Here is a 27,657-nt window from a genome sequence, read left to right on the forward strand (position 1 = left end):
CATCAACCCTAGCCTCAACCACAACCCTAGCCTCAAACCTAACTCTAGCTTCATGTTTACACCCTGGCTCAACCCTCAACATCAACCCTAACCCTAGCCTCAACCACAACCACAACCACAACCCTAGCCTCAACCCTAACTCTAGCTTCATGTTTACACCCTGGCTCAACCCACATCAACCCTAACTCTAGCCTCAGCCACAACCCTAAGCCTAGCTTACTGTCCACACCCCGGCCTAACTTTAGCCTAAAACACAACCCTAACTTCATGTGGACATCCCTGCTCAACCCTAACCCTAGCCTCAAACCTTAACCTAATTTTCATAACCCTAACCTAACCTTGGTTTAACCCAAGGTTCAGGAGCTCGGCACTGGGAAGCTCCAGCTTAATTGAATCACTGCTCACACTCCTCCCACACTGTGTCCCCAGGAGTACGAGAGCCAGTCAAGCGCTGAGGCTAAGCTGGTCAAAGAGTTTGACCTGCTAGAGAGGATTCTGCCGGCCCATGAGTACAAGGAGCTGGAGGAGAAACCAGACAGGCTACATTAGTTCTTTCATTCCACACAAGGTAGGTACTATCTCTCCTTTAACTTGGTAATGAGGGCTGATAATCGGCTCTATGGGCTATGTAAAGGTGGTGTAAAATGTTTGCTTCTTTCACTCTCTCCTTCCACGGGCTGATTCCACCACCTGGAGGTTGTCCAGTTTATGAAGAGTCTGAATGAAGAGAGAGCTGGCCACGTGGCAGCTGGAGGTGATGGCTCGTCTAGCTGAGAGACCAAGAAACCAAGAACAGGCTCCTCTTTGTGACTTCAACATTTCCACTGAATGATGCTACACTCAGCATGTGTCCATAATGTTGTGGTAGCCACTGTTCGAACTGTTCCTCACAGGACATGGCAGGATTTCTGGTTCGGGAGCTGTGGAATAATGCAGCAAAAGCTGGGCTATCGTTGAAAACAAAACGTGTACCCTGTTTTACTCCCAAAGTGCTCATTTTATTCTACATAGAATTTGGGCAAGATTTTGAGTCATTTGTTTTTAATGAACGTTTCTGAATGTGCACATATTTCACCTGTATGATTCCCGTGACGTATCAGAAGATGCACGTTTGTATTTATTTTTAGTTTGTTTTACCTCTTAAGCTGTGAGTCTTTAGTAAAACCACTGGTTATGAGTACAATTTTTTTTTTGGAATGAATTCCAATAGACCTACTCGTTCCAATCAATAGAAACTGCAAACACCTCATGACATGTTCTCTAGAAAGGCATTAGCGTAAATGCTTGAGTCAATGGGAAGCTGTTTGTCAATTACAGCACATTTAAAAATGTATTTGGGCTGTTTTAATACAATGTATGTGTGCTTGAGTGTTTTATTAGATTAGTACCACATCATTTAACATACAGTATATATTTCAATGTAATAACATGTTTTAACAGTGACACACGACACTGGACCTTTAGGTTGGTTTGCAACAAATTATTTAATAATGATACTGCAGAAAAGACAGTATATTCACATAGCAGTTTTTTTTGGCAGTGTTGGATGTGGAACTGTGTTAGAGCGGTCAAATCCACATGCGGCTCCTGGCATTATACCTACAGTTAACATGCATGGCGTCGCATTAAGAGAAAACCCATGCAGCCTTGTTTACAAATTCGAACACTGGAATGTGAGATGTTATCTACAGTACATCTCAATTAGGTTGATAGAAATCCTCTATTTTATTTTGTTTGAATGCTTTTCAATTTGAGCAACTTTATTTCTATATAGCATAGATTTTCTAATTCTGAAATTCCAATGCGAGTGGGACAGGTTTGGCTTTGTGACTCCGCCAAAACATCAGTCTATGCGGGTGTCAGCTATCACCGGTTAACACTTGATCTGATTGAATCTAGGTCTAAAATCAGTAAATGTCTGAGAACATCTATCACCTGAATGTCTGATAAACGTCACAGTTAAGTTAAAAAACAATAAAAACTACTTGAACAATAAACACAAGGAGAAAATGTGTTAATTATGTAAATAGAAAAGAACCCAGCTGTATGGTCCATTATTGAAGATTAGCAGTAATAACCAGAAATAAACACATTAAAAATAAACTTTTAATCCCACAGGGTGTCAAAGCATCTACACCGCTTGACAGCTGTGACCTATAATAAGCATAAATTGTGTATCATATACATACACTGGATGGTCATTCTGCCTCCGATCAAGGCTCATGTGCAAACAGTGCACAGTTGGAATAAAGGAGATATTAGTATGATTCAAAGGTGTGACAGTGTATTCAGTAGAATCCAGCACAAGGCCTTACCTTGGTCCCCATTAACAGTGCAGTACTGCCCTACAAACCCAGCACATGCAATTTCAAGTATAAGTATCAAATACAACTTCCTCCCCCCAATAGTGTTATATGACTGTCCACTCTTGGAAAGTAGGGGCTCTACTCAATGTGTATTGCTGAAGCCGTACAGATTGCACAATAGAAATGTAAAAGATACATTTCCGATTGAGCTAACATATGCAGCGTTTACTGTGAATGCAGGAACATTGCCTTTAAAATGTTTCACGCTGTAACACTGGACTTCCACAATACGAATTGAATAGAGCCCTAGGTCCTAATGATAATACAAAAAAAAAAAAATTATACAAAAAGCTAATAGTTGTAATCATAGAAATTAAATATCAAGGACAGGAGTACTTTACAGTATCACAATCTTTCTTTTTGATGTTGTATGGAAACGCATATAGAGCTAAGTAGGAGGTAGATAATGCACATTTGTGTTGGTACTTGATGGGGCTTTGGGTAGATAGGCCTATGTCATGCACTCCACATCAGGTAATGTAATGTGGCCTCTGGGCCATTGAGGGGCAGTAGAGTGCTAATCCTGGTCTGGGGAGGTAGTTGAGTGGTTCAGACTGGTCTAGTAGGTCCTCTCATGATCACTGCTCTCGGACATGTTGTTGCTGGGGGTTTCTTGGGCACTGGCATGGGCGGCTGAAGACAACACCTCCTCAAAACTCCCTCCACCCCCTTGGCTTCCCACCTTGGTCTGCTCCAAATCCAAAAATGCAGAGGCACACACACACACACACAAAAACAAACCAAAATGTTAAAACCTATAAGAATCTGACATTTCTCTGGTGTTCTAACAACCCTGCTGATGACAACATTAGGCTCTATGACAACATTAGAATTAAAAAAAGAAGAAAAAGATTTAACTAGGCAAGTCAGTTAAGAACAAATTATTATTTACAATGACGGCCTACACTGGCCAAACCTGGAGCAATTGTGCGCCGCCCAATGTGATACCTAAACTAGAGGAAGTGAAGCTTTGAAAGAAAGGAGTCAACAAGAAAGACCTCAATACTGTTGAGGCCCATAATGTTTACTCACTTACGTTGACTTTGCTTAGGCCGGGATTCAATCCGATCGTGCTTTGTCCGCAATGCACATTTTAATGGCAATGTTCCCGCATTCGGAAGGGACACATTCTTAAAAAACGCTGCATATCTCAAATTGGAAAATTACCTTTAAAATGGGGCATTGTCCAAATCCGCAATCGGATTGAATCCTGGCCTAACTTCAACATTACGTAAATAAATCTCTCATAGCTCTCAGTCATTGCTCTGACAGCAACATGTGTAATGTTTCACATTACCTTTATGTTGGAAACAGTGCATTCAACCTTCTCCTCGAAGGACTTGAAACTGGGCGAGTTCCTGATGGGATGATTAGTCAGATCAGTTTCCCACAATACTATAATTTTAGCATACAACATGTATCTGAGTCACCATGAAGCAGAACTGCACAATGGTTGAAGCCAGCAACCATACTGTACCTTTACTGTTGTGTACAGTTTAACTAAAGCTGCCGGCACTTACAGTCCTCTCTATACTAAAGCTGCCTGCACTTACAGTCCTCTCTATACTAAAGCTGCCTGCACTTACAGTCCTCTCTATACTAAAGCTGCCTGCACTTACAGTCCTCTATCAACACAACACTGTGAGAAGACCTGTATGCTCAGTGTAATTGAAAGGTTGCTTTTTCTAGTGTTAGAATTTCTATGATTGCAGTATTTTCACACATTTATCTTTTAATAAACAGGTCAGATAGCTAGAAATGTATTTATCTTGTCCTGATGACTGCTGCAGTAAATAGACCAATATTATGTTTTACCTGTAAATTCTGAAACAATACCAATTCTCCTCATCATAATTCTTACAAACATTCAGCCTTAAGACAACAAGAATGACTGGGTGGTTAAGGATGGGGATCTAGTGGAGTATTTACTCTTATCACTACACACAATTACCTCATAGCGGGCATGCTCATTGAGTGGCGGATAGAGTAGCTGTCCCCAGAGAGCATGGCCCAGGTAAGAGAGGAGTTAAATCATTAACATGGATTTACAGAAAGCAGAAATCACAGAGCACACACACACAAACACCCACCCTCTAGTCTACAGTACGGCAACTTTTCTAGACATTTCTATAATAGAGATCTACCCATCATCCAATTGCCTAAAAGAAACATTCAATTCTTAGATTGAAATATTATAGCGGAATATAATAGCTTATATACTGTCATATGATATATGTTCTTAGACAGTGTTGGGAAAGGAAAGTATTGCTTACTTCACCCATATTTTATTTTAGCCCGAAAAGTAGTGTGTAGTTCCAGTAGTTACTTACACCGCTACATGGTAAAAAAACACTACTATTTGAGTTCAGTTAAACTACCACAAACCTACTGCAAAACATTTATGTAGTTAAATTACTAGTTCAACTACATGTAGTTCCCTACTCAACACTGTTCTTAGACGACTTAGTCATGCAGTATCATCTAAAGTGATGACTTATCCATATTTATATGACTAACAACTTCTAGAGAACTAGTAATGGTAATTGTACAAAAGAGAAAGAAAAATAAACTCAACTGTAACCATATTTGACTACCCTCAAATAAAACATGTTATGGTCAACAACACTAAGTCATGCATGCCTACTGGTCAGTTTGCTACAGATCTGAGGAGCTGGCGTATTCAGTATTATGTGACTGCACTGGAATTGTCTCAATCAAATCAATGGAATCCTGGAAATGATCCCATTCAGTTGGTAGTCATCATCCTAATTACGCTCATATTTAAGTATCTTAGTTGGTCTTTTGACTAGTTTCAGTGGAGTCATTGCAAAGACATACAGAATATCAGACTCCAAATCAGAAGTATAAGACTACTGAGATTACAATGAAACACAATATCTTACCCAAGTGAATTTGATCTTTTGATGCGTAGAAAGAGATGAAAAAACAAACATATTTCAAGACATTTGAATGACAGTATCAAGTGCCCCGCTTATACTGTACATTGTGACTTAATTTCAGAAATACTGCAAAGAGTTTAATTAATCTTCTTTTCAAGAAAAGCCACATAAAGATCCAGTCCACACACACTTCAAACACACAGTTAACCAATCAATCATCCAAGCTATGGCAATGCCATACTGTATGCTGTACTGTAGGCCTACATTATGAAATAGAATGCAAATGTTTGGGTTGCAACTATTTAAAAAAAAATCTGCAGTCTGTAGTGCCGAAGGTTTCATTACAGTAAGGGAGTCGCCAAAGTAAAGCCAGCAGCAAGTATCACCACAGGCAACATACCTTGCACTGTCTGGTACCTCGGAGCTAAATAATACTTTTAGCATATTTCAAACCCAATGCAAGTGGGCCAGGGCACTTTTTCATTTCACTGGGCAACATAGTGAAAATAATGTGTTGTACTGTATATGTAATTCACACGAAAAATCCACACAGGAACTAATTTGCATGCACACACAAACAAACTAGGGGGCATACCTTCTGGGATACATTAACTCAAGGCAAAACATGCTGGAATACATTAAAGAATGTCTATTTGTCTCTCTGGATTAATGTTAAACATTCCAAGTATTTTGTTGTGTTATTATCATGCAATAATGACGAAGATATTAAAAGAACAAAACAAAGCCTGATACCTCTACATCACACACTACATGACATGGACTGGTATAACAGTAAATCACAGTTTTCCTTTGTCATGGTTAGTCTGAGTATTGCATTACCAGTGACAGCTGTCTATGATACGATAGCTCCCCAGTGGCTGAGTGTAGAACCAGAATACTGGCCAGCCATGGAGCTCTATTGTGCCACCATGCCCTGTCAGAGCTCCAGTCCTTCAGGGCCGATCGTGGTCAGGAGCCACCCCGAGGGTCACTGTGGGCTAGCCCACAGCTCTCCCAGCCCTGATCACAGCTCTCCAAGCCCTGATCCAAACCCACCCCGGGCCTGCATCCAATCTGGCCTGCAGAAAGCCGCTTACTCTGGGCTTACGCAACGCAAACATGTCCCCTGTAACAGATTGTCTGGGTCAACCCCAGCAACAGTCAGGATTGGGCACATGACAAGGCAGACTGGGTGCAAAGAAGCAGAGACGAGGGGGGAGCGTGGTCATTCTGACTGGAGGGCACCTGTATTCTGTTTCAATAGCTGTAGGCTTAAAGATGTAGCATAAGGATTTAGTTGATAGGATATTAAATATTTTGATGTGTGGTTGCCATAGTCTCAAGTAACATTGTACCTCATATCCCCAAACTTCCTGCTGATGGCTGTTCCCAGTGCGGTGAACGCTGCTGTCGTTTTCTGACCTGCCATGCTCAACGTCTCCGATGTCTTTTTGTACCTGGCCAAATGAAAAGACGGTGATGATCAAAACAGACAAAGAACAGGATACCTTAGGACAGCCACTCCTGTGCTCTTCCCATCCCTGTCCAGAACACTGTTCACGACACACACACACAGATTAGTTTCATAGTCAGAGTTGGAGCCAGGGTGTAACTGATACTCCAGCTTAGAATCATATCTATACAAATCTGCCCGATGGGAATATCCTTTACCTGTGGACAGCAGATTTGATTCATTTTTATTCACTGTATATAGTGTACATACAGTGCCTTTGGAAAGCATTCAGACTCCTGGACTTTTTCCACATTTTGTTACGATACAGCCTTATTCTAAAATGGATTAAATGCAACATTTAATTACATTTTAGCAAATAAAAAACAGAAATACCTTATTTACATAAGTATTCAGACCCTTTGCTACGAGACTCAAAATTGAGCTCAGGTGCATCCTGTTTCCATTGATCATCCTTGAGATGTTTCTACAACTTGTTTGGAGTCCACCTGTGGTAAATTCAACTGACTGGACATGATTTGGAAAGGCACACACCTGTCTATCAGGTCCCACAGTTGACAGTGCATGTCAGAGCAAAAGCCAAGCCGTGACGTTGAAGGAATTGTCCGTAGAGCTCCGAGACAGGACTGTGTCCAAGCACAGATCTGGGGAAGGGTACCAAAACATTTCTGCAGCATTGAAGGTCCCCAAGAACACAATGGCCTCCATCATTCTTAAATGGAAAAAGTTAGGCACTACCAAGACTCTCCCTAGAGCTGGTTGCCCAGCCAAAACTGAGCAATCAGGGAAGAAGGGCCTTAGTCAAGGGGGTGACCAAGAACCCGATGGTCACTCTGACAGAGCTCTGGAGTTCCTATGTGGAGATGAAAGAACCTTCCAGAAGGACAACCATCTCTGCAGCACTCTACCAATCAGGCCTTTATGGTAGAGTGGCCAGACGGAAGCCACTCCGCAGTAAAAATGCACATAACAGCCCGCTTGGAGTTTGCCAAAAGGCACCTAAAGACTCTCAGACCATAAGAAACAAGATTCTCTGGTCTGATGAAACCAAGATTGAACTCTTTGGCCTGAATTCCAAGCGTCAGGTTGGGAGGAAAACTTGCACCATCCCTACGGTGAAGCATGGTGGTGGCAGCAATATGCTGTGGGGATGGGAGACTAGTCAGGATCGAGGCTAAGATTAACAGAGCAAAGTACAGAGAAATCATTGATGAAAACCTGCTCCAGAACACTCAGTACCTCAGACTGGGGGCGAAGGTTCACCTTCCAACGGGACAACGACCCTAAGCACAAAGCCAAGACAACGCAGGAGTGGCTTCGAGACAAGTCTCTGAATGTCCTTGAGTGGCCCAACAAGAGCCCGGACTTGAACCCCATCAAACATCTCTGGAGAGACCTGAAAATAGCTGTGCAGTGACATTCCCCATCCAACCTGACAGAGCTTGAGATGATCTGCAGAGAAGAATGGGAGAAACTCCCCAAATACAGCTGTGCCAAGCTTGTAGCATCATACCCAAGAAGACTCAATGCTGTTATCGCTGCCAAAGGTGCTTCAACAAAGTACTGACTAAAGGGTCTGAATACTATAGTATAAATGTGATATTTCAGTTTATAAATTAGCAATAAATTCTAAAAACCTGTTTTTGCTTTGTCATTATTGGATATTGATGATGGATAAAAACAATTTAATCAATTTTAGAATAAGGCTGTAACATAACAAAATGTGGAAAAAGTCAAGGGGTCTGAATACTTTCCGAAGGCACTGTACCTGAGCAAGGCACGGGTGAGAAAGACTGTTTCCCTATTGATGCTGCAGAATCGATGGGAAACAGAGGAGAGCATCACTTTGATAATTTGTACAGCTTAAATACCACTGTTAGGGCGCTGGCCTATAAAGGGAAGCCATTGATTTTCCTCTTTGTTTTCTAGGTCTAACAGCCTGCTAGTCTGAAGCCAAACCTGGTCTCCGAGCATTTCGTATTTTTCTGTATGTAAATTCCGAGACACTACATTTGGTATGATATGTTACGTTTCGTATGGTATGTAATAATTTGTGGATGTCCATCACCCAACTTGCATTATATGTTATGAATTTGCAAAATGTACATTATGTTATGAATTTGCAAAATGAACTACGTTACACATTTGCTAAATGTATGACATGTTACAAATTCTAGCTAGGTGGCAACTTTAGCTAACTGGCTAACGTTAGCTAGGCTAGGGGTTAGGGTTAGCGGTTAAGTTTAGGTGTTAGGTTAAAGGGTTAGAGTTAGAGAAAGGATTAGCTCAAGGGATTAGGGGAAGGGTTAATGTTAGGAAAGGGTTAGCCAACATGCTAAGTAGTTGCAAATTATCTCAAAAGTAGTAAGTAGTTGAAAAGTTGCTAATTAGCTAAAATTGTCTGTGATTCAAACTCGCAACCTTTGGGTTGTTAGACAGTCGGGTTATACACCTACCCATTAACCGACCAGGGGTTGAGTTAAATGTGGAAGACACATTTCAGTTGAATGCATTAGGTATCCCCCCTTTCCCTTACTTTCATTTTTGCCATAAGTAACCATATGTCTTATATACCCATACCAAAAGTAACATATCATACTAATTTGAGTGTCCCGGATTTACTATGTTACGTCTAGTCTATGAGACCAGGATGTGCTGCCTGCCTGGCTTCCAACCTCTCAGAGCCCCAGGCCCAAGAGCCTGATTACCGCTCAGTGCATTAGACACAGACTGCATGGAAATCTGAGGTCCGCATCTGGCCGTCAGACACACTCTGCCTGCTAACAGTTCCATCTGAAAATGATCACTACGCCTCCATCAGAATATCATGTTCATGTTGCTGTCCGAATCATCTCTTGTATTTATCTCAACTCGCACATTATTTGTCCTTGCTTCCGGCCTAACGTTTAGTTTGGTACAGCGGGGGTTAATATAAGCCTTGCAGTCTGTCTGTCCGACCTCGGAAACAATGTTTCCCTTTTGAATTTCGATCTCTGTAGTACCATAGAGTGAATGGTGTCCAGACTTATAGTCTATGGTCTGCATCTGACCCATGGATTGTGCAATGTGCTTTTATAACACAGGAGGTTGGTGGCACCTTAATTGGGGAGGACGGGCTCATAGTAATGGCTGGAACGGAATGAATGGAAGGGTATCGAACTCAAACACATGGTTTCCATGTAGACGAGACAACTTTTTCTGAGCCAGTCAAAATCATGCACCAACCCCAATATCATGGACATATCCATGTAAACGCCAATCGAAAAAAGTTCAAAGAAACGAAAATGCAGCTAGTGTACTGCCATTGCAGGTTCAATATTTGATGTGACTGAATTAGCTGAAGTTAGCTAGCTAGCAAGTGACAATAAGTTAGAGGCTACACAGCAACCATTATGTTTATGTAGGACAACGAGCCTTTCGCATAGCAACTACACAAAAATAATTAAACGACTGGAGCAATTAAACGTCTGGAGCAACATGACCAAAATAACTAACACCCAGATCATTGTCCGGACAATATCTTCTGGTGGAAGAATGAAATTGCATGAATGGACTCAAAATAACTGTTTAAATGAAAACATGTAATTCATTGTTATTGTAATATGATGGCAAGCGTTTTATAAAGCAATAATGCATGCGAAGCAGTGATATATCACGAATACTGTCACAGGTAAATGGGTTGACCAACAACACCATTCACCTGTGACTGTATTAATGATACAGCACTGCCTTGTGGCTTATTGTTTAATTAAACCGCGGCATTGTTGAATACTTGTTTCTGATTGGCTTGAAGGGCCTTCTAGAGCGTCCGTTATTTCCCTATAGCGCACGGCATATCAGCACGGTAGAATTCAATGGCTATAGTTAATTCCTACATGTTCTATGTTTTAGCTGATTTTGAAAGCAAAAGATCAAATTGAAAACATTATTGGTATTGCGGAATTCGATTTACATAATAGCAAGCTAGGACTGACTGTTTGGTTAGCTAAACTAGCAAGTCTGTTTGGTTACCAGGGTAACTACCGTAGCTATCTAGTAAACAACGGACGCCAACAACAAACCACACTGACAATAGATACAGCTCAGCCGTTGAGGGAGTTGTTGACCTCCTTCACACTTGTCCCTGTTTTGCGTTGGTGTTGAGACTGGAGATTAAGGAGATATGTTGTGGAATTTCCATAGTGGAGGCCCCCTAATCTCCTCTCCTCTCCCATCCAGCCAATGATCCCTCAGCACCACCGGATCTGCTTGGCCCTGGCGACTTGCGGTTCCCCCTCACCATGGTAACAGTGATTGGAGAGGGGCACTGCTCATTTGCGCACCTAGTTAAAGTGTGACTCTGGTAACTGAATAACCAGGGAGACAAGGCCACTCTGGAAACACACAGACCCGAGATGGAGGAATGAAATCTAGGCCGACTGTATGGCTGTTCACACAAAATGGCTATATATACAGGACTGACCTACACTGAGTGAACACCTGGTCTTTCCATGATATAGACTGACCAGGTGAAAGCTATGATCCCTTATTGATGTCACCTGTTAAATCGACTTCAATCTGTGTAGATGAAGGGGAGGAGACAGGTTAAATAAGGATTTTCAAGCCTTGAGACAGTTGTGACATGGATTGTGTATGTGTGCTATTCAGAGGGTGAATGGACAAGACAAAATATTTAAGTGTCTTTGAACAGGTTATGTTAGTAGGTGCCAGGCACACCGGTTTGAGTGTACTAAGAACTGCAACGCTGTTGGGTTTTCCCCAGAATGGTCCACCACCCAAAGGACATTCAGCCAACTTGACACATCTGTGGGAAGCATTGGAGTCAACATGGCCAGCATCCCTGTAGAACACTTTCAACACCTTGTAGAGTCCATGCCCCGACGAATGGAGGCTGTTCGGAGGGCAAAAGAGGGTGCAACGCAATATTAGGAAGGTGCTCCTAATGTTTTATCCGCTCAGTGTATATGAGCTCCACAAAACAAATCAGCGGTCCACTTAACATATCTTTCAGGGTTTGTCCTGGTCAGAACTGCACACATTGTTTTGATGTTGATCAGTGTCTCAGAGAGAGCCTGAAGCTGCTGTTTAATTTGACTGGCTGCTCCCGTGGGCAGACGTGTCCTGGGCCAGGCAGCCTGGCAGGCAGCACTGTGCTGCTGTAGATGTAACAGCACTAATAGGCTGCTTGCTCCATGTCAATGTCTGCCTCACTGAGCCTGAACAGACCGGATCCACACATACATCACTCTGTGATGCCCATAAAGGCAATCTCTGGTGTAAGGAGCAAAACACCTTAAGGGCCCGAGTGCCATTTTCCTATTTTCTTCTCCAAATGCTAAGCTTATGCACTTACTCTGAGACAGTCTTTAAATGGCAACAATAAATGGCAACTGTAGGAGTCTAATTTAGATCCCCCCTCCCCATCCCTCTGGCTCCATGCACATTGGAATGTATTGTAACAACATATTTGACACATCACACAAGCATAATACACACACTGAAATATGTTGGGTACTTACGCAGTGGAAGTCTGCATGTCATACCAGCTCTTGTTGAAGTTCTGTTTGAACTCACTGAGTGGTGTTATACCCAGTTTGGCTTTGAGCTCTGAGTGGTGTTTCTCTTTGGAGGCCAACACTTGCCTCAGGGTGGAGATTTCTTCCTCTAACTAGAGGGATAAACATAAAGAAAAACAGAGAAAAAAGAGAATTAGAGAAATGGAGTAAGAGAGGGATACTAATTTCCCCTTGGGCTCAAGTATCCATATGTGACCTTATTTGCTTTATAGAGCATTCATTTGGAATGCTCAAAAAGTGTAATATTATTTTGGGATGAAGCCTAATACGCTACAGAACGACACTACATAGATGTTGGTTATAGAGCTGTAATAATAAACTGAGGGAACTGAAGTACAGAACACTGACTCTCCCTTATAACACAGTACAGTGTATTTGGCCTGAGCCCAGTTGGCCCGAGGTCAACACCAGAGGAAACAGTGACCGGCAGTAACAACTGTAACCCAAATCCCAATTATGCTGAATCATAATATGAAAAGAGTTCTGCCGATAGAGCTGCCAGCATTTACATAACTCATAATGCCCTCTACTTCCGGTCCTATTTTCCTGATAATAAATCTCTCCCATTGTCCAACACTGTCTGCCCATGTGAGCAAGATAAGTGTACTAACTTTTTAGCAGTCTTTCGCTTATTTGGATGGACAGAATGAAGGTAGAGCTTTCTTGAATCCAACTCGATCAACATACCAAGCTAAACATTGAAAAACAGATCAGTGAAAAGTGCTGATGAGAGGGACTACCTTTGTGAGTTCACTCAATATTTCCTCCCTCTCTTCATCAGTCATAGTGTTGTTGAGGTCCACATCTGACACCATCTCTTCATCTACTTCTGTTACAGGCTCTGGGTCCAACAGACCTGGGGATAGACAAGGATGGAGGCTTAAAAACTAAACCAACTCTCCAAAAGTTAGGAAACTACAAACTCTCATATGGTGGACATTAACAATCACATACAGTAAGTCATGGCTAGTAACTCAGGCACCCTGCTGTGAAATGGTCCAACTAGAAGAGCTGAGTAGGCTACAGCAAGGCAGATCCACAAATCTGTTGCCATAGTAACATGGCCACAGTTCAGACATAATGAACTAGATCACTGCTCTGCGTCACTGAGACAATGGCAATATACCCAGCATGACCATCATAATACTCTACACTAGAGCTTCTATTTCCAAGCCCATTTATATTTTTATGCATTTAAAGCTAAGATACAGTATCTTCTGGATAGTTTAGAGAAAAGTAATGCTAACCTGTTCCAGAAGGCCACCAGTTATCTATTAAAGCTTATACAACTAGGTGGGTCTAATCCTGGATGCTGATTGGTTAAAACTGCATTCTAGCTGGTGTCTATTCCAAAAGTTATCACCGGCTAAAGCTATGACGTTGACGTGCCCATTTACTCTGTTCCATCTCACTGCGTGAGCCACTGTCTCATCAGCCCAGCAAAGCAATTTATAAACTTGGTCTCCACTATAAAAAGCATCTAGACATTATCTCCCATTTATTTTAGACTAGCATTTGGTTTTCAACAGCGGAGATCATCGGTTTTCAATATTGAAATTCGATCTTCAGCTGTCCCATAGTAATGAACGTGTCGTGAGTCGGGACGAGACAGACAGACAGCTTTTCTCAGCCAGTCGAAATCATGAATCAGCTGGCATAATTTTTATGGATATATACAAAGAAATGTCAATAGAAAACAGGTAAAACGAAATGCAGCTAGTTTGCAGTCTTTCCATTTTCAGTTTGAAGTGATTGTGTTACCTGTGGTGTTGCCTAGCTCCTGCTCTGAACAAAAGTGTCCTGATGAAAGAGTACATTTTCTACGCCAGGTGAAATCACGTATCATTAGCTCATTGTTATGGATGTATCCAAATAAATGGCACTATAAAACTGCTTAAAACGCAAATGCAGCTACTTTTCTGTCATTTTGGCTGCACTGTTTGATGTGACCGTAAGTTAGCCGTGGTTGGCTAGCATTTAGAACGAACGACTGGGTCGCGTCCATAGATGCGGAACAAAAAGACTTAACGATTGGGGCGTGTCTCCGGCAACCGAACCGATAGAACAACCAACCAGCTGACTTGGGTAGCAACCTTAGATTTGTGTCGGGACTATATCTCGTGGAAGGATGAAATAGTATGAATAATGAAAATATATCAACCACTCATGTCATCTATAGATTGGAATGTCCACAGTGCAAGGTGTTCTACATTGGACGGACTAAGAGACGCCTTCAAGATCGCCTAGCGGAACACAAGTACGCCATACGGGTAGGCAATGAAGACTACCCCATGGCAAGGCACTACAAGTCCTTACACCATGGCAACCCTGCCTCCCTACAAGCTATGGGTATTGATCATATACCGGCCTCTATTAGAAAAGGGGACCGTCTTAAACAGTTAAACCAAATGGAAAGTTTTTGGATTTACAAACTACAGACCACTAAATACCCGGGTTTAAATGAAGATATGGATTTCTCACCCTTCCTGTAGGGTTGTGATGGGTACATTTGCTGTCATCTAGTGGATATTTTGCTCAATTGCCCTCAGCTATGTTTAGACTCTTGTTGTTCATGTTTTGCTGTGTTCTAGTGTACTATGGAATATATTGCTTTCTTATTCTTGACACTTCGCCCAGACATATTTAAGGTTAGAACTACCTTTCTAAGTGTTCTGATACTTCTAGTTTGGAGTTACATTTTTATGATAACATAGCTACAGTATTTCACTTTAAAGTGTGTATACTATTGCTTACTAGTAGGTGTGTCCAATCAATTTTAACCACTCCCCCTTCTAATTATGGTTAATTGGGAAAGCTGTTAAACAGAGAACATTGTATTATTTCTTTGTACACCCTGATGAAGGCCATGCAGCCGAAACGCGTCGGTTTTTTAAAAACATTGTTTCTATTGAACATGCCATACTAATAAAGGCATTTTAATCAATTATATGAAGAGTGCCTTGGTCCTCCTTTCTTTTTGAAGTATTATTTGAATATGTTGGTAACCCGTTGTATAAAAGTGATAATGCCCTCGAAGCCGGTGTTGAGGATATATTAGCACAGTTTGCCGGCCCTATACGAATAGCAATATATTCTCCCAACACCAGTTTATCTGGCATTATCACTTAATTAACCGTCTTCGATGTTGTTTCTTATCTAGTTCCACTAAAACAAAAAAGGTCAATAGGTCTGACTAACAGTGTCTAATTAAATAGGAGCACAAATCTATTGTTTATTGCAATTGTTTCTGGAACCTAATAGTGATCTAATTACATGATAATAAGTGTGGGTGTGTGTGCGTGCAGGCATGCATGCATTTGTGCGTTTACAGTTACAATATAAGCAAAACCAGACAAACATCATAACACTTCCTGGTACGTGAAGCACTGAATGTCTGGTCAATATCTGCAGCCCATGCTCAAAACGACTGACGCACAGACTGATGAAGTAATGGCCAAAGCCCTGACATGGTGTTCCCTCTGCAGATTAGATCAGCCATGAATTGTCCCTACTACCAATAGTCTCATAACTGCATAAGAAGTACAGTAAAGAGACTGTGGCTGTACATTCTATACAAGCCTACAGTAACACACCTGACAATGTAAACTGTATAGAAATCCCAACCTACACTAATCCCAAGGTTGAAAAGCTCTGAGCCAGGACATAAAACTACGACATCTAAACTGAAGGGATGTTATTGAGCAACGACAAGTTTCCTAAAACGAAGCTAGCTAGCGGATGTTTTTGTCCAAAGACGGCAACTAACGTCACGTCTTTGAGGCCTGGCTTCTCATTACATCTGCAGATGAATGGTGGCATGGCACAGAGCTTGTGATGCAGTTTGGCCACATAACCCAATAACAGAAAGGAAGGCTGTGCTGGGGAACGGAGTCCAATACTTTCTCATCAGAAGCCTTTGGAGCCGTTACCTTTATTTGGAGCCTTTCATGTAGCCTTCCACGTTATGAACTGCAGCTCTCCATGTGAATCACTCTTCAGCTCTGTCATTTTGCCTTGCTTCAGTGCTTGTAATAGTCAATATATTTCAGAGCACAATATAACCAAACGCAGCATTGTATGGTCATTCGATTTACCTCATTAGTTTTCTACTGACACTTTGCTCATCTCAAATGGGAAAGGATTCAGTTTACTTTGAACAGCGGTTTCTATCTTTTCACTGTGAAAGGGTAGGCCCCGGTAGGGATATGTTGCTTAGCAACTTGCCACGTAGACGTGCAAACCTAATCATTATCTTATTCATTAAATCCTTTTGTTGTCATTAAGACATGTCAACCTGTCAACACTGGGCTCACTCAATTTAAATCTGACTATTTAGAGGTCTTGTGTTTGTGTTGCCAGTGTGAGGTTCTGCGCCCATTAGCATTGTTCCTGAGGCCCTGAATGAGGTCCCTGCTGTGGATACATTAACATTTTCTCATGTTCCTTAAATAATCAATATGGCAATCAATATGAAAGAGCACAAAAACAACAGGAAACCATGCAGCCGGAAGTCGATGGACTCTGAATTTCCTCTTGACTCCCTGGCAGCCTGTCATCTGAATATCACATTGCTGTTGCACCACACAGCTCTAAACCTCACCCCCTCCCTGCCTCAGTCACTCAGAGCACCACAGTCACTGCCAAAATTATTGGCGCCCTTGATAGAGATGAACAAAGACTATAAAATAAATATTTCAAATACTCAGCTATATTGTATGAAGAAAAATGATACTCTTATACAAATACAATTACTCAGAGAAAGAGATTTTGTTTATCAAGTAATCATTTATTTTTCTACAAAAGAATGGTTGTCAAAATTATTGGCACCCTTGTTTTCAATACTTTGTTCACCCTCCCCTTGCCAGGACAACGGCACTGAGATTGGAAAACACATTTGAGGAATAGACCATTAGACCCTTCCTCCATACAGAATCTTTCCAGATGCTTGATATCCTTTGTCTGCACTAATGGACTGCCCTATTCAACTCAACCCACAAGTTTTCAATTGGGTTCAACTCTGGAGACTCAAATGTTATTTGTCACATACTTTGTAAACAACAAGTTAGACTAACAGTGAAACGCTTACTTACTTCCCAATAATGAAGACATTTTTTTTTAAATAAAAATAACATGAGGAATAAATACACAATGAGTAATGATAACATGGCTATATAAACAGGGTACCAGAACTAATTCGATATGCTGGGGTAGAAGGTAATTGAGGTAGATATGTACATATAGGTAGGGATAGGGTTGCAAAGGGTTGGAAACTCTCCGGGTAAATTTCCAGAATTTTTCTGGAACTTTTCCATGGGAAGTTAAGCCCGGGAATTTTCGGAATTTTGCTAAATTCAGCTAAAAAAGTTAGCTTATAACAGTGTACCTTTTTTTTGTGGCATACACAAGGCAATTCTATGTCTTGTGGCACATTTTGGTTAAACTATCCCCTCTGCATGCACAGTGTATTCTTCCATCCCATGTGCAGAGCACTCTTCCATCACATGTACAGCTGATTCTCAAGATCTTGCACACTAATGAGACGATATTGAGCCCACACTACTACAAAGTCTGAGCCAAGGACCACATATTTTCTGGTAAGTTTTGATTACAATACTGAGCGGGGTGAATATATTTTATATGACATACATTATTTTGTGTTAACTAGTAAATAGTAGTCTATTTGGGATGATGCTGGTCATGACTCACATCAACACCCTTTCAAAGCATTTCAGGGCCACAGATGTGAGTGCTACGGGGCGATAGTCATTTAGACAGGTTACCTTGGCATTCTTGGGCACAGGGACTATGGTGGTCTTCTTGAAACATTTAGGTATTACAGACTGGGTCAGGGAGAGGTTGAAAATGTCAGTGAAGATACTTGCCAGCTGGTCAGCACATGCTCTGAGTACACGTCCTGGTAATCCGTCTGTCCCTGCGACCTTGTGAAAGTGTACCTGTTTAAAGGTCTTACCCACATCGGCTACGGAGAGCGAGATCACACAGTCCTCCGTAACAGCTGGTGCTCTCATGCATGGTTCAGTGTTGCTTGCCTCGAAACGAGCATAGAAGGCGTTTGGCTCTTCTGGTATTCTCACATCACTGGGCAGCTTTCCCTTTGCATTCCATGATAGTTTGCAAGCCCTACCACATCCGACAAGCATCACAGCCGGCATAGGAGGAGTAGATCTTAGTCCTGTATTGACGTTTTGATTGTTTGATGGCTCATCAGAGGTCGTAGTGGGATTTCTTATAAGTGTCCAGATTAGTGTCCCACTCCTTGAAAGCGGCAGCTCTAGCTTTTAGATCAGTGTGGATGTTGCCTGTAATCCATGGCTTCTGGTTGGGATATGTATGTACGTACGATCAAATCAAACCAACCACAATCAGTCAGGGTTCTGTAATACTACATAAACTCTAAAAGGTTACAGTATCTGTCCTTGTGTACTCCTGATTTTGGAGTCTATTTCGGATGTTCCGCATCTGAACACGTCATTGTCACATTCCCAGTTCAGGTCAGCAGGTCTGGGTAGTCTGAAGGTAGTCTGTGGCATGACAACTCATCCTCACCTAACTCACACTAATCATATTCAGCAGCACAGAGGCCAGAGCTGTAGAAATACACTCTCTCATTTTCATATGCTAGGTTCTCAAAGTCATTATTGTTTTGCTGTACAACCTTCTCCACACCACAGATTATGTAGTATTGACAGCTAGCCCAGTGTTGTTCACACAGAATCAATCAACCTGATATGAACCTATAGGAAAACTGAAAGGCATATCTCTCACACTGTGGCTGCTCTGGCCATGCTAAAGTCTGTCATCCAAGGTGAAATATCTGTCTATTAGTGATGGTATCACAGTGGGTATCACAATGATTGTCTCTCTCTCCATTTTGACGACATGGAAAATGTACTGACACCCTCTCCTCTCGACCCGTGCACATTGAAAGCGATAGCACTGCCATCTCCTATTATCACCGCTAACTCATTGATGTTCAATGAGTTTACCCATGCAGTAAAATTACCTGCATTACGTATTGACAGAAGAAACAAATCCTGTAACCTTAACGAAGTGTGTCAGACGGAGCACGCAGCCAACATAACCGGAAGTGTTACTGTAAATCCCCAATCCCTTACCAATGAGCTCTTAACCACGGTAAATCAAATGGATCAGTTAGTAAATAAACAAGGTTATCTGGAAATTGGTTCCACTTTTTGCTTCCGTTTTAGACCATCTCGGCCTGTTACATCATTTCTGACCTGGCTATAGTAGTGGGATTTTCCTCAGGGATTATCAAACTAGATTTACCACAGTCCTTCGCCTCAGCCATAGCAGAATTAAGTAGTGGTGATAGCTAGCTCAAGTCAAAGATGCCATTTCAGATAGTCCTCTGACTGCAACTTCATCAAATGGTTTCTCTCAAACTCATTAGGTGAATTAACACTGTCTGGGGTGTTTTTATCCAATTGGTGGAGGGAGGTGAGAGTGAGTGCAGTCCTTCAGTCACTCACGATAGTGAGACTTAAAACATGAATCAGTAATACTGCATTACTCCAGTCAGAAGGGACACATCACATGAACATTCCTGTGAAGGGCAGTCAGATAATCAGAGAAGCAGCATACCTGTCCTGATATGTCCTTGTCCTCTTTCTTCATTTGGAAGCAGAAACGAGGGGGAAAGATTGTTAATTTTATGAAATGAGTCATTATTGATCAGATATACACTAAGTGTACAAAACATTAGGATCACCGCTTTCCATGACATAGGCTGGCCAGGTGAATTCAGGTGAAAGCTATGATCCCGTATTGATGTCACTTGTTAAATCCACTTCAAAGCAGTGTAGATTAAAGAAGGATTTTTAAGCATTGAGACAACGATTGTTTATGTGTGCCATTCAGAGGGTGAATAAGCAAAACAAAAGATTGACGTGCCTTTTCACGGGGTATGATAGTAGGTGCCAGGCGCACCAGTTTGAGTTAGAGATTGACTGATAATCGGCCAGGCCGATATAGCGGTCCGATATTGGCCTTTTCTAGTCTAACGTGCATCCTCGTTTAACCTTTTTTTCCTACCCACGCTCTCCTTGCTAGATATTATTCACATTTAATGCTTGGTAGCAAATGTCATCGCCATTGAGATAGTTCTCATAGTAGCAGGAAACAGCAGCAAGTGATATGAGCGATGAAGAGATGTGAAAGTGTGCGGAGTTACAGCCATCGCTCTATCCAACCGTAGTAGTAGGATCAAGTTCGCCCATTTATTGACCGATAGCGGCACTAGTCAATTGAGTTGTTTAGAGATGCGTCCTGGCAGCTAAATTGTTTAGAGATGCGTCCTGGCAGCTAAAAAAAATTAAATAATCCATATAAAGGTAAATGACAAAAAAATACGTTTCATAAGCATCCGTGATCATAAATCATGACGTTACGTTGGACCCATTTGCATTGAACAGATGTTCTTTTATATTCTCAAACTAACAGCAGTGCCTATATGATGTCCTTCCATACAGGTGTGACATGCTTGAGTGATGATTTTATGCAAATGTTGTTGATCAGTAGGGCAATATAGAAGGCAAACCATAGATGCCACAGATCAGCCAAAATCTACTTTTAAATATACTTAAGTATCAAAAGTAAAAGTATAAATAACTTTAATTTCCTTATATTAAGCAAACCAGATGGCACTATTGTCTTGTTTATTTATTTAAGGATAGCCAGGGGCACACGCCAACACAGACAATTTACAAACTAAGCATGTGTGTTTGGCGAGTCTGCCAGCTCAGAGGAAGAAGGGCCAGGGACTTATCTCTTGATAAGTGTGTGAATTGGAACATTTTCCTGTCCTGCTAAACATTTAAAATGTAATGAGTACTTTTGGGTGTCAGGGAAATTGTGTGGAGTAAATAGTACATTATTTTTGGTAACACTTTACTTAACCTATCATCATAACACATTATGACATGGTCATAACCATGTCATAGTATGTCACAACAGCTGACAACTTCTCATAACCTGTCATAACACTGTCATGACCCATATATGTTCACCTGTTGTAACATATATTGCGTTATTTTATGGCTGGTTATGACAATGTCAAAACCCACATTTATTCAAATATGTTTTTTCCCTGCAAAGAAGTTTGCTTTCATTTGAAAGTTTGTTTCTTCATTTTTGTAATGAATTATTTACAGTCATGTTTTTTTTCTCCATCATATTTTAAATAACCTGTAGAAAATAAACGTTGGTAGCCATGAAGTGCTTTAAATGCTGGTCATGCCATCTTAACCCAGTTAATCAAGAGAATTACCATTCAAATGAAATTACAGTGCATTCGGAAAGTATTCAGACCCCTTTACTATTTCCACATTTTGTTATGTTACAGCCTTATTCTAAAAGTGATTAAATCATTTTTTTCCTTTATCAATTTACACACAATACTCCATAATTACAAAAGCAACAACTTTTGGCAAACTCCAAGCGGGCTGTCATGTGCCTTTTACTGAGGAGTGGTTTCCGTCTGGCCAGTCTACCATAAAGGCCTGATTGGTGGAGTGCTGCAGAGATGGTTGTCCTTCTGGAAGGTTCTCCCATCTCCACAGAGGAACTCTGGAGCTCTGTCAGAGTGACCATCGGGTTCTTGGTCACCTCCCTGACCAAGGCCCTTCTCATCCAACTGCTCAGTTTGGTCGGGCGGCCAGCTCTCGGAAGAGTCTTGGTGGTCCCAAACTTCTTCCATTTAAGAATGATGGAGACCAATGTGTTCTTGGGGACCTTCAATGCTGCAGACATTTTTTGGTACCCTTCCCCAGATCTGTGCCTCAACACAATTCTTGGAGCTTTACAGACAATTCCTTCAACCTCATGGCTTGTTTTTTGCTCTGACATGCACTGTCAAATGTGGGACCTTATATAGGCAGGTGTGTGCCTTTCCAAATCATGTCCATTCAATTGAATTTAGCACAGGTGGACTTCAATCAAATTGTAGAAACATCTCAAGGATGATCAATGAACACAGAATGCACCTAAGCTCAATTTCAAGTCTCATCCGTTTTTGATTTTTTTTAAAATAAATTTGTGCAAAATTATAAAACCTGTTTTCGCATTGTCATTATGGGGTATTGTTTGTAGATTGATGAAAAATCAATGTAATCAATTTTAGAGTAAGGCTGGATCCTAACAAAATGTGGAAAAAGTCAAGGGGTCTGAATATATTCCGAATGCACTGTATTATTACCTTTGTTTTTTCCAATTTAACTACATAACACAAAGTCAAATGTATTGTTTTATTTAAAAAAAAAATGTATGCATTAATGCATACATGGCTGTCTAATGATATTGAATATCGACCTAAAATATTGGCTTCCTTGACCCCGAATTTTTTTTTTGTTCCAGCCCTAAAAAAATCCGTATCGGTCGTTCTCTAGTTTGACTGTGTCAAGAACTGCAACGCTGCTGGGTTTTTCACACACAACAGTTTCCCGTGTGTATCAAGAATGGTCCACCACACAAAGGACTTCCAGCCAAGTTGACACAACTTTTGGAAGCATTGGAGTCAACATGGGCAGCATCCCTGTGGAACACAATCAAACACAAACACACACACCTTGCAGAGTACATGGCCCAACGAGTTGAGGCTGTTCTGAGGGTAAAAGGGGATGCAAGTCAATATTAGGAAGGTCAGGTGTTCCTAATGTTTTGTACAATCAGTGTATAGGCCTAGACTACTTTGTCCAAGGAGGTCACATGTTCTAAACATACAGCCTATGGATATTACATGTTCATAACCAGAGAAAAAAATGGTGTATAACTTGTTATGGATAGGGGGCAGTATTTTCACGGACGGATAAAAAACGTACCCGATTTAATCTGGTTATTACTCCTGCCCAGAAACTAGAATATGCATCCAATTAGTAGCTTTGGATAGAAAACACTCCAAAGTTTCTAAAACTGTTTGAATGGTGTCTGTGAGTATAACAGAACTAAAATGGCAGGCCAAAACCTGAGAAGATTCTGTACAGGAAGTACCCTGTCTGACCATTTCTTTGCCTTCTTTGTCATCTCTATCCAAAACAGAGGATCTCTGCTGTAACGTAACACATACTAAGGCTCCCATAGGCTCTCAGAAGGCGCCAGAACGTTGAATGATGACTCTATAGTTAGTGGCTGAAAAATAGTAGCGCATTTGGTAAGTGGTCGATCTGAGAACAATGAGACGGGTGTGCGCGTGCACGTGAAGAGTACATTTTACTTTTTCAGTCTTTGAACGAAAACAACGACTCCCGGTCGGAATATTATCGCTATTTTACGAGAAAAGTCGCATAAAAATTGATTTTAAACAGCGTTTGACATGCGTCGAAGTACGGTAATGGAATATTTTGAATTTTTTTGTCACGATACGCGTCCGCGCGTCACCCTTCGTTACCCTTCGGATAGTGTCTTGAACGCACGAACAAAACGCCGCTATTTGGATATAACTATGGATTATTTGGAACCAAACCAACATTTGTTGTTGAAGTAGAAGTCCTGGGAGTGCATTCTGACGAAGAACAGCAAAGGTAATCCAATTTTTCTTATAGTAAATCTGAGTTTGGTGAGTACCAAACTTGGTGGGTGTCAAATTAGCTAGCCCGTGATGGCGAGCTATCTACTCAGAATATTGCAAAATGTGCTTTCACCGAAAAGCTATTTTAAAATCGGACACCGCGATTGCATAAAGGAGTTCTGTATCTATAATTCTTAAAATAATTGTTATGTTTTTTGTGAACGTTTATCGTGAGTAATTTAGTAAATTCACCGGAAGTGTTCGGTGGGAATGCTAGTTCTGAACGTCACATGCTAATGTAAAAAGCTGTTTTTTGATATAAATATGTACTTGATTGAACAAAAAATGCATGTATTGTATAACATAATGTCCTAGGAGTGTCATCTGATGAAGATCATCAAAGGTTAGTGCTGCATTTAGCTGTGGTTTTGGTTTTTGTGACATTAAATGCTAGCTTGAAAAATGGGTGTCTGATTATTTCATTACATTTACATTACATTTAAGTCATTTAGCAGACGCTCTTATCCAGAGCGACTTACAAATTGGTGCATTCACCTTATGATATCCAGTGGAACAACCACTTTACAATAGTGCATCTAAATCTTTTAAGGGGGGGGGGTTAGAAGGATTACTTTATCCTATCCTAGGTATTCCTTAAAGAGGTGGGGTTTCTGGCTGGGTACTCTGCTGACATAATCTAATGTTTTGTTTTCGTTGTAAAGCCTTTTTGAAATCGGACAGTGTGGTTAGATAAAGGAGAGTCTTGTCTTTAAAATGGTGTAAAATAGTCATATGTTTGAAAAATTGAAGTTTTCGGATTTTCGAGGAGTTTGTATTTCACGCCACACCCTATAATTGGATATTGAAGTGGTGTTCCGCTAGCGGAACCTCTAGATGTAAGAGGATAACAAACATCTGAACATTTTTGACACATACATAGATTTCATAGGTGTTTCATTGTTTGCCTGATGAAGTTGACCCTGGTTAGGCAATTCACGTACAGATCCTTTTAGGCTGTATATGTAGCGAGAGAACATTTACAAATTTCAATCAGCTCAAACATAACATGCAAGAGAACTTTAGTATTCCAAAAGGGAAATCTTGCTATCTACAGTTTAAGTTGGATGTTTACATTGACTTAGGTTGGCGTCATTAAAACTCGTTTTTCAACCACTCCACAAATTTCTTGTTAACAAACTATAGTTTTGGCAAGTCGGTTAGGACATCTGCATTGTGCATGACAAGTAATTTCCCCAAAAATTGTTTACAGACAGATTATTTCACTGTATCACAATTCCAGTGGGTCAGAAGATACACTAAGTTGACTGTGCCTTTAAACAGCTTGGAAAATTCCAGAAAATGATGTCATGGCTTTAGAAGCTTCTGGTAGGCTAACTGACATCATTTAAGTCGATTGGAGGTGTACCTGTGGATGTATTTCAAGGCCTACCTTCAAACTCAGTGCCTCTTTGCTTGATATCATGGGAAAATAAAAAAAAATAAAAAAATCAGCCAAGACCTCAGAAAAATGACCTCCACAAATCTGGTTCATCCTTGGGAGCAATTTCCAAATGCCTGAAGGTACCGCGTTCATCTGTACAAACAATTGTACGCGAGTATAAACACCATGCGACCACACAGCCGTCATACCGCTCAGGAAGGAGACGCCTTCTGTCTCCTAGAGATTAATGTACTTTGGTGAGAAAAGTGCAAATCAATCCAAGAACAACAGCAAAGGACCTTGTGAAGATTCTGGAGGAAACAGGAACAAAAGTATCTATATCCACAGTAAAACGAGTCCTATATCGAAATAACCTCAAAGGCCACTCAGCAAGGAAGAAGCCACTGGCTCAGGGACCGCCTCACAGGCAAACTGGCGACCCACGGACCCCCATTAACCCCCCAAAAATGTTCACGTCTTGTCATCAAGTCATCAATGCTTTGTACAGCACTGATGAAGGTATAAGGCCGAAACGTATGCTCTTTGTTAACTTTTTTTGCACCTTTTGCACCTTTTTTTGCACCTCACTTTTTGCACCCTTTGTATTTTTTCGAGCATTGATTAAATGAAGTATATTCTTTTTAAATCTCGCCCTCCTTGGGTTATTCCTATTCAATGTTTGAGTGCTAGTCCCTTTAGAACTATCTTTATATTTATTTTATCTTACGCACAGGCCTCCTTTCTTTTTAGCTTGAGTGCAAACCCTCATACTGGCTTACAACATTTTAAAATGAATATGTGGTAAATAGTTTTTCATTATTTTGACCTCCTCACATTATAATTGGAAGAGGAAGTGTAAACTCTAACATAGCCTATTTTCACTAAGAGCAGCTGTTTAAACAAAGGTTAGCCATGGGTTGGCAAAATTAAAGTCCAAGTCAGTCAAGAAAGCTTACCAGCAGCCATTGGCACTTGACAGCCTGGTAATCTATTCACGGGTGCTTTTTCTAAGCTTATGTCAAATACTCCAGTGAGTGTAATTAGCTCCAATTAGTGTACTTTTCTCAATATTAGGAGTTGAGAATTAACATTGACTGGATTAGAAAAATTATATTATCCTCTTTTCTACTGTAGGTATGTAGTTAAAAAAAAAAATATTCTGTTGTTGCTAGTGATTTTAATAAAAACATTGGGGGGGAAACACTTTTCTTTCTTTATATATTTTCGCACACACCCTGCAGTACCTCCACGGACCCCTAGGTGACCGCGGAACTCCGGTTGAAAACCCCTGCATTACAGACTGACTGTAACTTGATAAACAGAGGTTGATAAAAACTAATGCCTAGACCTTGTTTGAACCAGAGAGTTGATTATAATATCCAGTATTCAACTGGTAACCTCATCTAGTGTGAACAAGATATGACAGCCATCTTGCTATTTGCAAGATCGGGCCAACTACAAAGAAACCCTCTCCAAACCAAATACCTATCACAAGGTTTCAATTATTTTGTCAGATGGTTATGTGGGGAGGGAAAATAGTGGACTTGCCCTTGAGCCAGTCATATGGTTTGCAAAATGAATTTTAACCAAAAGAGGGACATTGCAATATTACATCCACATGAACTTGATATTTTGTTACCATGTTGCAACATGATGTTGCACACTGGACAGAAATTGAAAAGTTAACCACGTGCTCCATTAGGCAGCCTACATGCGTCATGTGATAACTGGTCGCGAATGGCTACTCTGTTGATAAAATGTTTGTCTTTTGAGGAAGAATGTATTAAAAGTTATGACGCACCTATCAAGACCATCATTCCATATACAAGGTCAACTGCTTATTACGGTTATATATGCATTAAGGTTAACTAAGTCTATATCAAATATGAATACACTAACAACAGTTGTCGTTCATCTCTGCTAATTGTAAGTATAAAAAAATTGGCTAAATACTACCCAGTTGAATAAATGCAACAACAAAAATCCACTATGTGCAACATGTTATTCTATAATTTTAGAGAGTTGGAATTCTCACTCACCCTGTTGTCTGGTCTCCATTCGAAACAATCTGAAGCAGTTGGCTACTTCATGTAAATATAAATAGTTCTAGCAAACAACGCTTTGGACGTAGATATAGTCGCGTGCTGTCAGATGCCAGTCTTTACACGATTTCCTTCACTCTCAGTTTTTACGGTACCGCCACCATGGGCGGAGCGTCCAACACACACCAATGGTTGTGTACCCAATGACTCATAAAAATAAGGTTAGCGCTATCTGGACTCATTGGGACGGTCTTACCCTAAACCCTAACCTTAACCCCTACCCTTAGCCTTAGCTAACCCTAACCCTTTAACCAGTGTA

At 40.9% G+C, this 27,657-nt stretch overlaps 1 protein-coding gene across 8 annotated transcripts; it reads right to left on the reverse strand.

Annotated features, from left to right (window-relative positions):
• Positions 1–1,465: 1,465 nt before the first annotated feature.
• LOC106571367 (tumor protein D53 homolog) lies at positions 1,466–27,657 on the reverse strand. 8 transcript variants are annotated; one of them, XM_014144373.2, is made up of 9 exons: positions 27,336–27,657; positions 19,937–19,963; positions 13,054–13,169; positions 12,257–12,405; positions 6,622–6,723; positions 5,270–5,284; positions 4,318–4,356; positions 3,664–3,724; positions 1,466–3,057 (listed from the first exon to the last, which is right to left on the reverse strand). In XM_014144373.2, the coding sequence occupies exons 1-9, from the start codon at positions 27,352–27,354 to the stop codon at positions 2,926–2,928; spliced, it is 660 nt and encodes a 219-aa protein (XP_013999848.1). In that variant the 5' UTR covers positions 27,355–27,657; the 3' UTR covers positions 1,466–2,925. The 8 variants fall into 8 exon arrangements, with proteins under 8 accessions (XP_013999848.1, XP_013999849.1, XP_045551636.1 ...); XM_014144374.2 differs by having other exon boundaries at positions 1,466–3,054; positions 27,336–27,655; XM_045695680.1 differs by lacking the exon at positions 5,270–5,284 and having other exon boundaries at positions 27,336–27,655.

The sequence above is a fragment of the Salmo salar genome, chromosome ssa15, assembly GCF_905237065.1.
Source record: "Salmo salar chromosome ssa15, Ssal_v3.1, whole genome shotgun sequence".
In the NCBI taxonomy this organism is placed as follows: Eukaryota; Metazoa; Chordata; class Actinopteri; order Salmoniformes; family Salmonidae; genus Salmo; species Salmo salar.